An 11,944-nucleotide genomic window follows, 5' to 3' on the forward strand; every position below is an offset into this window, starting at 1 on the left:
GTAATTGAGGACAGGACCCTGAGCACTGAGAGATGACAGCTTAAGAGCAGGACCCCAACCACTGGAGAACTGAGGCTCCAGGACAGCCAGGATGCCAGCTTATAAAGAATGGGCAGGACTCAGAGACTTGGGGCTCAGAAGGTCAAGGACAAAGGCTGACTTGAGGATGGCTTGGTAAGGAGAACCATGGGAGAGCTCTTTATATTCCACCTATAAAGGGAAAAGGGGACAGAATGAATCCTGTAGTATAGGGGGCAAGGCTAGATGTCAAGGCTAGAGCAAAGAAGGGCATAAAGCAAGGGGCCAGGCAGCTCCTTCCATCCGCTCACCGCCCCCCACCAAGATCTTCATAGTTGTGGATAGTCCACAGGACACACACAAGTCAAGAACATTCCAATTTAGCCCAATAAACCCCAAAGAGCTGTGATTACTTGGGGGGCCCATCCCAACTCAAGGTGAATGAAATCTTATATGGTTCTGAGAGCAGCTTTGTAACTCCAAGGAGGATCTCTGGAGACCATGACTGTGCACAGTTCTCATGGTAACCAAAAGACTATGACATACTTAGAGGGTGGTGAGGTCATAGAACCCAAGCTTTAAAGTAAGTGAATCATGTGTGCCTCATTTCTTTTTAAAAGGAACTTCTGAGAAGAGCTTAGAAGAATTTTTCTCCCCCCGAGTGCCATTTCTCAAAGGTACTCACAGAACAATAAGGTGTGACTGTAATGGCTGCACTGAGTTGTCTTCTGGACAGTGTTAGAAGGGACATAAAGAAGGTGGACAGAGAACTAAGGCAGTTGAGATGCATTGACGAACTCAGCACACGATGCCTGTGTGACTTATACATGCACCCATATTGCTGCTGTGACTTGCACCCGTACCCGCACTGCCTGTGCTATTCAAAGAGATCACAGTCCTGCGGCCTGTGTGATCTCTACCCATGTTGCCTGTGTGATGCCAAGCTTTATTGTCTTCGCCCATCTCTCAGAAGTTTGGAGAGGAAAGCCATTAGAGCCATGGAAGATGAAAAGAGAGAGCTTGCCAAGTAAGAGAACTTCCTAAGATTTTTATAGTTGGTATATTAGCTTCCTAAGTTGGAAAAAGGGGGGGAAAGTGTGACAATCGATACTTGAGCAAAGATGAAATGGGTTCAAGATAATGACTCTGGTGACTTAACAAAGATTTAAAAAAAGAAGAGTAAATGGGTCCATGATGGGAATTGTAAGATTCTCAAAAGACAGTGTAATGATGTCGATTGGCAAGGTTGTTTTCAGCTTGTAGCAGGAGTGCCAACGTGATAAATAATGTGGCTTTAATGAGAGAAAGAAACAGGGGGTTCATTAAAAAGCTATTGGAAGCAGCAAAATAAACATTTTTTCTGGTTGTGAGTAAAGTGATTTGAGTATATTTCGGCTTACAGAAATGACTTTGGGAGAAGTAATAATAATTGATCAAATCCTAATGTTTGCCAGAGGCTTTAAGAGCAAGGGAGCAAATTGAACAATAGAGGCATTTATATGGTTTTGTAGGAAATCCTTTCTCCTACTCTCCAACTCTTGATGACTTAAAATTCATCTGGAATTGGGTTTATTGTCTGCTTCCCCCTTCAACTGTAGCAAAGATTGTGCAAATAAACTACAGAACTGAGAGCTGCAGTTTTCAGAATAGAGTTGAAAAGGTTTTAATAGAATTGGATAATTTTAAATGCACTTTAAAATTTTGGGGGTTTGATCACATTTTATTTTTTGCCTGAGAAAGCTTTCTTTTTCTGTCTACATATGCCATTTAGTCTGTTACTATGATGAAAAAAAAATGGTTGAAAACACTGTCCCCTGGTTAAATAAATTATGGTACATCCATACATTGGGATGATATGTAAATGTAAAAAGAACTGATGAAGCATTTAAAGTATTGTCATATTAAGTGAAAAAAGCAAGGTGCAGAAAAACTAAATATGCTACTACTTTTTAAAAGGGCACAAATAGATGATCTTTTGTATTGAAATCTATCTGACACATAACATTGTGTAAATTTAAGGTGTACAATGTTAATTTGATACATTTATATATTGTAATACGATTACCATTGTAGCGATAATTAGAACCTCTATTGTGTTACATAATTATCATTTCTTTTTAGTGGATGGAATAATTAAGTTCTAGTCTCTTAACCACTTTAATGATTGTAATACAATATTTGTTGTCTATATTCACTATACCATGCATTAGAGCTCCACGACTTACTACTCACTGCCAGTTTGTGTCCTTAAACAACATCCTTCCTACCCCAATGATAGATTAATAGATTAGATGACAGATAAGTAAATAGATTAGATAGATAGATAGACAGATAGATGATAGATAGTTAGATAGAAAGTAGATGATGGATGGGTGGATGGAGAGAGAGAGAGAGAATGAGGGCCGTGACAACTGTGACAGTGTTGTTTCCCTGGAAAGGGCAGTAGGGCAATTATTGTTCAGGTCATCAATCACCAAAGGTCAGGAATGCGCCTCCCTCAATAGTCTAAGAGGGAACTATTGGCAATAAACTCATCTACACTCAATTTGAACCAGTTTTAATTTTTACTCCTTAGAGTATCAAGTTATATAAATTTCATGCAGTGTGAGTCAGGTGTTCTTTTTTAAGTACTTGGTTTAAATGAAGGGTTACTTGTGAGCAGGTGTGTCCACTTCCCTGTGCCTCTGAATACTCGAATACCCTTGATCCAAGTCTGCTCAGCCTTTGTCTCCTGGCTGTCCCTATTCTCCAGACTCTCCAGGTGAGTTCTTCACCACCTGGGCGCCCTCTGCCTACTCTGGGAGTCTCAATGATCTGCAGTGGACACAACTTCAGGCTTAATTCTTGGCAGTGTGGTTTTTACAAGAGGTAATGTTTTCTCTGGTTTGTCATACTTTTCCTGACAATGCTTGGATTTTTTGCTAATTTTTTTTCTGTTGCTTGTGGCAGTATATGAAGCTGCTGTTGTCTTCCTGGATCTCTGAACTGATAATCCAGAGTCCATTTCAGAAATGACCTCAGGCTTGCCCTTCTGCATCTCTCCCCAGCCACTTTTCTTCTTATTCATACCACCTTGGGAAACACTCCTATGCTCTATTTCTGACAGCTTGACATTTCACTAACCTGAAAAGCTTAGCACTACCTGCAAACCTAAATATTCAATTTTCTGAATATGGATGAAAATGTTAAGCCCTGATCCAGCTCCAATCCCAGAGGACTCCTACATTAATATTTTTTTCAGTGAAATGCCTCTTTTTTCTTCTCTCTCAGCTCCCAGTCCATGACTAAATAGATCCAGAAATATCATGTTGATTCAATTTTTTTAAAAACAATCTTTGGTGTGAAACTTTGTCCAAGGCTTTTAGAATGTAGAAATCGTATTCACATGACCTTTTACCCCTTAAGGAGAAAGATAGCAGTTTGGTTAGGTTATGACATGTGCTTTCAGATGCCAGGCTGTGTTATCCAGAAGATGCTTTGCCCAGTGGAGAAGTAAGATTCCCTGGTCTATAGCTGCCATGACCCCACTGGAATTGTCTCTCCGTGTGAGAGTCTATGTGCTCTGTCTCTGGGTGCTCCTTTAATAACGGGCAAGAAGTTTTGGCTAACCATATAATTCCCCCCAAGAGTCATTTGAGCCTTCCTGAGTGTGTGTTATTTGATTGATGCATGTGCACGTGTATGTGTGTGTGGTGCGTCTTTGGACTGGGTACAGAAGGTCCAATTCCTTTTCATTGTTTACTGAGCAGTTGCTTCAAGAGATACCTTGGCCATATCTTCATTAGTAGAAACCCAAGTAAGTACTTTCATTTCTTTAGCTTCTTTGATATTCTTTTTTCCTCCCCAAATTTCCTTTTGCACCCCAAGCACTCACCTTTTCCGACTCTTCCTTCCTCTTCTGGATTGAGAGAGACTGGAGTGACTGAATTTGGCTTCCTTTGTAAGAAGGTAGATAGCTAGTGGGAAGCAGCCACATAGCACAGGGAGATCAGCTCGATGCCCTGGAGGGGTGGGATAGGGAGGGTGGGAGGGAGGGAGACGCAAGAGGGAAGAGATATGGGAATACATGTATATGTATAACTGATTCACTTTGTTATAAAGCAGAAACTAACACACCATTGTAAAGCAATTATACCCCAAAAAAGATGTTAAAAAAAAAAAAAAGCCATGCGACCAGCCTGGTGTAAGTTTGCACCTGACTCACCTCCACACTTCGTGGGCTTCCTGTCTTCTGTACTCAAGTGCCAGAAGCAAAGTCAGCCCCTCCTCAATCCTGCCGTTACCAGTTTATTATCCAATTACCGAGCCCACCGGGCAGAGTGGCTCTGACACATGGCTTTAGTCCTTGCGGGCACATGAACCTTGATTTGCAGCTGCGCCTAGGAATGCACTGGGCTCAGCCCTGTGCCCTTCGCTGGTGCTTGGAAACTCATCCTGAGACTGTGCTTCCATCTGCTCATCCAAGTATCCGTGGGCAGCCTGTGGCTCAAGAAGTTCCCTTGAAAAGCCCCCCACAAAGGGCACCATCTTCTGAAAAGTTCAAAAACCTGCCCTCTGGTTTCTCATTTACCCCTCACGCTCTGAGTATGAAGTTTTCACTGAATCACTCTCACTGGGGAGGCTGGTGACTGTTAGCCCTCAGGGTTGCATTCTTTGTGGTTTAGCGGTGCCTTCCTGGGTCTTAAGCCCTCAGGGAATCTTTCCATCCCCCATCCTTTGACCCAAAGATCAGGGCATAGTCACACCTTGGGAAGCCGGCAGAGAGGAACTCCGGGCTTTATGGCTTTACTTACTTTAAGGCTGGTGGCTGGTTGGCTTTCCCGCTGAGAGGAGAGTTGCTGTTTCCCTCTGTGTCCCTGCAGAGCTGGAAGTGAGTTGGGCCCCTTGGTCCCCTCTCATCACAATCTCTTTGTACGCAGAGGTGTCCGGGTGGCAAGAGTAGGAGTTGCTGCCCATCCAGGCCAAATGCGTGTCCATTATTTGACCTTAGTGTTTAATGACACAGGACTAGGGGCCTGGTCGCTTAAAGCCTTGAATTTCAGGGAAGTCTGTGTAAAGTGGAGCCTGGTACAGCCTGTTAAAGAAATGTACCCTTTATTGAGTGAAAACCAAGTGCCTAACACTTCACCTTCATTTAATCCTTATAACACCGTGGCCATCTTATAGATGATGAACCAGAGTCAGGGCAATGTTCGTGATCATCAGGAAATGGGACAGGTGGGACTTGAAGCCAGGTTTGCCTGACTCTGGAATCCATGTGCTTAATCACCTGGTTAGCGGTCCTGAGTGATCTGCGGACCAGGACCAGCAGCCAGCATCACCTGGAACTTGTTAGAAATGCAAATTCTTGGCTCCTCCCCAGACTGGCTGAATCATATAAAGTCTGAGGGTGGGGCCCAGACGCCTGTAATTGAACGCGCCCCGCAGGTGTTCAGATGCACCTGTGTCGTGCCACTCTGCTCCCGCTGATACCCTTCTTCAGTATCAACCAAAAGTCAGGAGGAGAGAGACAAGGCAGGAAACGGGAAGGAGAAGAAAGAAGAGAGAGGGAAAGATGCGTTGGAAAGGAACAATTGAGCTTAATGGGTCTTTGGCGGGGTCTAAATTAGGAGAAAAAGTAAAGTACTCCAAGGAAACTAGAGGAAGGCCAGCCTCCCTTTGGTTCAGAGTAGAGACAGGCATTCTCATCATCCTCATTACTTTATTTGTCAGCTGGCTGATTCATACCTTTGTGAGGACTGCTGGCGATATCCCTCACCTTTGCTGTGGGCAGTATCGCGTTCAGGAGCTTGGTCACACATTCAGGTGAAATTCAGCTTCAGCTGGGAGAAGAGGTGACAGCCCAGAGTGGCAGACAGATGGCACTGCCCACTTGCTTTTCCCCAGCTTTCCGAAGAGGCTTCTGCCACCAACCAAAGAGGCTGACTTGCCTCTGTTTACTATGACTAAGTTCCTCCCTGGTGATAACTAGTAGAGCAGGCCATCTCTCTTTGCCCAGAACCCCACAGAACCAAGGAAAATCGCATGTGGGGTGACAGGTACTTTGCCAGGCAGGAGTCAGGTTGCAACTTCAGAGTTAAATCTGATGAGTAAAATGAGGCTCCTGCAATTTCTCCTAAACCCACACATCCCCACTGATAACCCCTGGCCTAGAAGCAAAAGGAAGAAGAAACCTGGTCTACTAGCCAAGACTTTGGGGCAATTTCCTGAAGACCCACATTTGTGAGACCCCTGTTCAGCTGCTGCAGTGGGGACGGGGCTGCAGTGACACAAATAGAGGAAGAGGGGGAATCTAAGCAAAAACGAAAACAAAACAGAAACAACAAACTTATACTTCAAGACTCATATTGTAAGAGGAGATAGATAGATCTGGGAGCCAGCTTTGGCTTGTAGATCTGCTCCCAGGTCCATCTCCTGTAGAAGACAGCAGGGCTTATGGGTATGTTAACAAAATATTCCCTCTTTTTGCTTATCTGTATTTTCTGAGTTTTTTACAATGAACTTGTATAACTTAAGTAACAAAAAGAAGTATATAAAAAATTCAGCAAAAAATGTAAGAATTAAAAATGTATCTTTAACCAATCACCCAATCACAGTCCAGACTCCTCAAACCAGAAGAGCTTCTAGAAAGCATACATGCCAATACCTCCCTTTGGAGGCCAAAAGATTTGCCAGGAGTGAGTCTTAGAACACAGATTTTTTTTTTTTTGCCGTACGCGGGCCTCTCATTGTTGTGGCCTCTCCCGTTGTGGAACACAGGCTCCGGACGTGCAGGCTCAGCGGCCATGGCTCACGGGCCCAGCCGCTCCATGGCATGTGGGATCTTCCCGGACCGGGGCACGAACCCGTGTCCCCTGCATCTGCAGGCGGACTCTCAACCACTGTGCCACCAGGGAAGAACACAAATTTTTTAAAAAAATGTTAAGGGATAAAAAGAAGAGCATTTCAGAGCATTAGGTTGTCCTTGGAAGGATCAGGCAATTAGAAAGAAAGTGGTCCCTTAGCAGGGCCAGAGCATGCAGGGCTGATGCCAGGCTGCTGAGGTCCTCATGCCAAGAGCTCAGTCTGACTGATGGTTAAAATCATGACCTAGGCATTAAACAAGCCTGGATTTGAATCTAGGCTCTGCCATTCACCACCTTCACCAACTCCCCATCTACAAAATGGTGACAATTACACCTGCATGACAGGGTTCTTGTGAGGGTCAAATGAAACAGTGCCTCTAATGGCTTAGCACTTTCCACGGCACACAGTGGGGAAAGAAAAAAGAAAGAAAGAAAGAAAAAGAAAAAAAACACAACAGACAGAAGCCTAGCATCCTAACTACGTGGCAAGCATTAGTTATAGATTCTCTTCATTCATTAACTAATTTAAGTCTCATGAAACCCCTAGAAATGGGTTACTATTATTGTCCCAATTTTACAGATGAGGAAACTGAGGCACAGAGAGGTTTAAGGAGCCTGCCCAAAGTTCCATAATTAATAAGAGGAGGAGCTGAGATTTAAATGCAAGAGAATGTGGTGATCATTTTGTAATGCATAGAAATGTCAAATCACTATGTTGTGCACCAGGAACTAACATAGTATTATAGGTCAATTGTACTTCAGAAAAACCCAACCCACCAACCAAACAAACTCATAGAAAAAGAGATAAGATTTGTGGTTATCAGAGCAGTGGGATAGGGTGGGGGGGATTGGATAAAGGTGGTCAAAAGGTACAAACTTCCAGTTACAGGATAAGTAAGTACTAGGGATATAATATACAACATGATTAAGTAACAGTGCTGTAGGTTATATATGAAAGTAAAGAGTAAATCCTGAGTTCTCATTACAAAGAAAAAAATAATTTTTTCTATTTAATTTTGTATCTATATGAGATGATGGATGTTCACTAAACTTATCGTGATAGTCATTTCATGATGTATGTTGTCAAATCATTATTCTGTACACCTCAAATTCACACGGTGCTGTATGTCAATTATATCTCAATAAAACCTGAAGGAAAAAGAAAATTAAAAATAAATACAAGAGAAAGACCTGGAAGGCCAAGCACCCATCTGTTGTTAACAGGGGTTTACCTGTGAGGGAGTGTGATTTACATGGGAGGACTCTCATTTTTTACTTCTACACGCTTCTGTAAAGTTTGACTTTTCACAATGACTAGTGTTTATTACTTTTGCTCTTTTTTTTTTTTAAAAGAGGTAAAAATATTGCTTGTTAAGCTGTGTCTGAGTTCCATGGTCTGAGCTTCTTCCTCCCACCCTTTCTCTTTCCTAAATTCCAGATTGAGAAGAACAACAAATAGAATTCTAGCCTCCTCTTGCTGTAGCAGTAACATTTTAGGATCAGTGAACGTGTGCGGCTTTGAACCCGATCAAGTCAAGGTGCGAGTGAAGGATGGAAAGGTGTGCGTGTCAGCTGAGCGCGAGAACAGATACGACTGCCTGGGATCGAAAAAGTACAGCTACGTGAACATCTGCAAAGAGTTCAGCTTGCCCCCGTGTGTAGACGAGAAGGACGTGACGTACTCCTACGGGCTCGGCAGTTGTGTCAAGATCGAGTCTCCCTGCTACCCTTGCATGTCTCCCTGCAACCCCTGTGATCCCTGCAGCCCCTGTGACCCCTGCAACCCATGCTATCCCTGTGGGAGCCGGTTTGCCTGTAGGAGGATGATTCTGTAAAGTGTAGGAACCCAGGACTTAGTAGAGTCAGGTATCTAGCCCAGCAGCTCTTCCAGCGTTTCTCTCCCCCTTCCCATGGCCCGTGTTATTCAGGAACGTAGAAAACTGAATACATAACTGCAATCCACTGGTGTGTGAGAGTATTTTGGTTCAACCCACCACAGAGCCCCGCCAGGTTACTGGGCAACGGAAGGATGAACAGATGGGAACGGAGATGAATGGTGAGATCTGCCCTCCTGTGTGCTACTCCATACCCCACTACCGCCAAATCCCAGGAAAAGATACTTTTGGGGTGGGCATCCCCAGACACTGTTTTTCCAAATGATTTTGTTACATGACCTTGCCCAGAAATGAAACAGTCAAAGCAGAAACCAAGACTAGTTGGGGCTGAAGGCAAGCGCTTTTTTTTTTTTTGCGGTACGCGGGCCTCTCACTGTTGTGGCCTCTCCCGTTGTGGAGCACAGGCTCCGGATGCGCAGGCTCAGCGGCCACGGCTCACGGGCCCAGCCGCTCTGCAGCGCGTGGGACCCTCCCGGATCGGGGCACGAACCCACGCCCCCTGCACAAGGCAAGCGCTTTTTCAAAGCTACTCCGGTAGGGAGCACTGGAGAGAAATGTGGTTGGAGTTTTGACTGGGGCAACGATAAGAGTACAAAAGTATGGGGGGAGCATGTTCACTGACAGAGGGTGGAGTGGCCATACAGCTGTTGTGTCTCAACATTCCGGTGATTTGGGGGAAGGGCCAGCTCTGGCTCAGGGTGGTTTGCAACCTCCTAAGGATTTATTTCAACTATCTGCTTTTCTCAAACCCTAAAACTCCTTCAAGGCACAGAAGTTCAGTCCAAAGTTCATGAGTGGAAAATGAAATGTCATGAAATGAGAGCATAGTTCACCTGAACTTGGGTCCTCATGGACACAGCCCGTGAGTAATTCGTGACCGCCAAGACAGAAATAAGTGTAAAGGAAGAGGGATGATGGGGAGGGCTCAGAATGAGGACACCGGCTGGTTACAGATCTGACTGTTACAGGGAACGCAAAACCCTCACGTTTGCACAGTAAGTCTTTTTCATTAGTCTCAGCAGCACGTGCGTTAAAGCCTTGGCTGCACGTTAAAGCCTTGGCTGCACATGGGAATCACTTAGGGAAGCTTTTAAAAACACAGATGCCGGACTTCCCTGGTGGCGCAGTGGTTGAGAGTCCGCCTGCCAATGCAGGAGACACGGGGTCGTGCCTCAGTCCGGGAAGATCCCTATACGCCGCGGAGCGGCTGGGCCCATGTGCCATGGTCACTGAGCCTGCGCGTCCGGAGCCTGTGCTCCGCAACGGGAGAGGCCACAACAGTGAGAGGCCCGCGTACCGCAAAACAAACAAACAAAAAACATGGATGCCAAACCATCAAGGTAAAAAACACAAACCACACACACACACACACCAAAACAAAAAAGAAAAAAAATTTTTTTTAACGTTTTAAAGAAAAAGAAAAAAGTACCGATGCCTGGGTCCCATCTCCAGAGATTCTAATGTAATAGATTTGAGGTGTGCAGCCTGGACATCGCGATTTTTAAAAGTCTCCCCAGGTAACTGAATCACACAGGTAAGGTTGAGAAACTCTGGATAGGATCTTAAAGCTCTCAAAGCCCTTTTTCCTTAAAAGCTTCCTTCAAGTTCAATGTTAAAGAATATTGATGGTGATAGCAAACACATTTTGCTTTCAGTTGAGGGAAGTAATGGCCCGCTAATACAGGTGGTGAATGATAAACATTGAACATTTCAAAAATGTATTACCTAGCAGCTAGGTATAAATGAATGTTTGTATGTACCAAACAGTAGAGTTACCTTTATAAGTGTCTTGCCATACTTTGATGACATGTTCATAAATATTCTAGTTTCTAAGCAACACATTTTAAAAATGGATTTTGAAAAAATTTCATGCTGTGGAGTCAATGGAATCCCACTGGTGTCTTGAAAAAGTAGGACTCTCTGTCCTCTGGAGGGTGCCATTCCAGGGCATGCCTGGTGACAGTTCATTATTTTATTCACCTACCCACCTGCTCACCCTCCTGTTAGTCCAGATTCAATTCATTCATTCACCAACCTGCCAGCCAGATTTATCAGTTTAAATGCCAGATATTGTGCTCTATAGCAGAGACGGAGAGAAATACCCTCTTCACAAATCCCTCAGATTAAATTCAAGGAGGTGTTTGGGGGGGTTGGGAGAGGAGGGAGTTCCAAAGAAACTGAATTTACAAGGGCTAGGAGAGGCCAGAGGGGCATTCCAGATGGGCCTTGGGCATTTCCAAGGAATGTACTGGTGACCTCACTGCCTCGCAGGACGCCTTGGGGAAGCCTGGCCTGCGGTGGACTGGTTGCCTGAGTCTGCTCATCATCCTCACAGGCAAGTGTTTGTCTACAGAGTACCTGCTATGACGAAGCACAGTGCCAGGAGCTGTTGTCAATAAGAAGTACCTTTCCAGGAACTTCTCACAGCGAAGGCAAGACTAACACCGTGCTATAATTGTCAAAGGCTTTAGGTGTGTTTCAGACAATGTGTCAGTAACAGGAAGAGTCCTGGAGTCACGATGCCAGACGGGGTGTCTGAAGTCCAGCATTCACTGCTCCAGAAGCAACTGGTCCACCACTTAGAACCCCTTCCAGCAGATCATCTTTCACTTTGCACTGTAGAGAGCTCCCCCAGGGGCATGGTCATGACCCTTTGTGGCTGGAATAACTTTTGCTCTTAGTGGAATGGGGATCACCAAGCATCAGAAGGTCTGAAATTTCCAGTCTGTAAGGTTCTGGAGGGAAAATACCCCTTTTCTTCTACTAAAACTTCAGTGACAACTGCATTTTCATACACTAAGGAAAATGGCCTGAGAAGAATTTTACTCCAGTTTGTGATTTATTTATTTATTTTTGCAGAAAACAATCTTTTTTTTTTTTTACACTCATGAATTTGTAGGTCAGAAATTCAGGCAGGGCTTGGTGAGATGCTTTGTTTTTGCTCCATTTGGGAACACCCAAATGGCTGGAATCTTCTGGAGTCTTCTTCACTCACTATTTGGCACCTAGGCTGGGGTGACTCCAAGGGCTGGGCTGTGATTTTAGATGAAAAAAATCTTACAGTGGTGTACAAAATGTCACACTTTATTATACACATAAAGAACTGCTTTTATTGAAAACAATACAACAACATGAATCATAATATTGAGCATTAAAAATGTTTCCACTAATGGAACGTTTGAAATT

At 44.3% G+C, this 11,944-nt stretch overlaps 1 protein-coding gene across 1 annotated transcript; it reads left to right on the forward strand.

Annotated features, from left to right (window-relative positions):
• The first annotated feature begins 615 nt into the window (after positions 1-615).
• ODF1 (outer dense fiber of sperm tails 1) lies at positions 616-8,823 on the forward strand. Its single transcript, XM_007463256.1, has 2 exons — positions 616-1,045; positions 8,302-8,823. The coding sequence occupies exons 1-2, from the start codon at positions 726-728 to the stop codon at positions 8,696-8,698; spliced, it is 717 nt and encodes a 238-aa protein (XP_007463318.1). The 5' UTR covers positions 616-725; the 3' UTR covers positions 8,699-8,823.
• The last annotated feature ends 3,121 nt before the right edge of the window (positions 8,824-11,944 follow it).

Source organism: Lipotes vexillifer, unplaced genomic scaffold (genome assembly GCF_000442215.2).
Source record: "Lipotes vexillifer unplaced genomic scaffold, Lipotes_vexillifer_v1.1 scaffold1829, whole genome shotgun sequence".
NCBI lineage: Eukaryota > Metazoa > Chordata > Mammalia > Artiodactyla > Lipotidae > Lipotes > Lipotes vexillifer.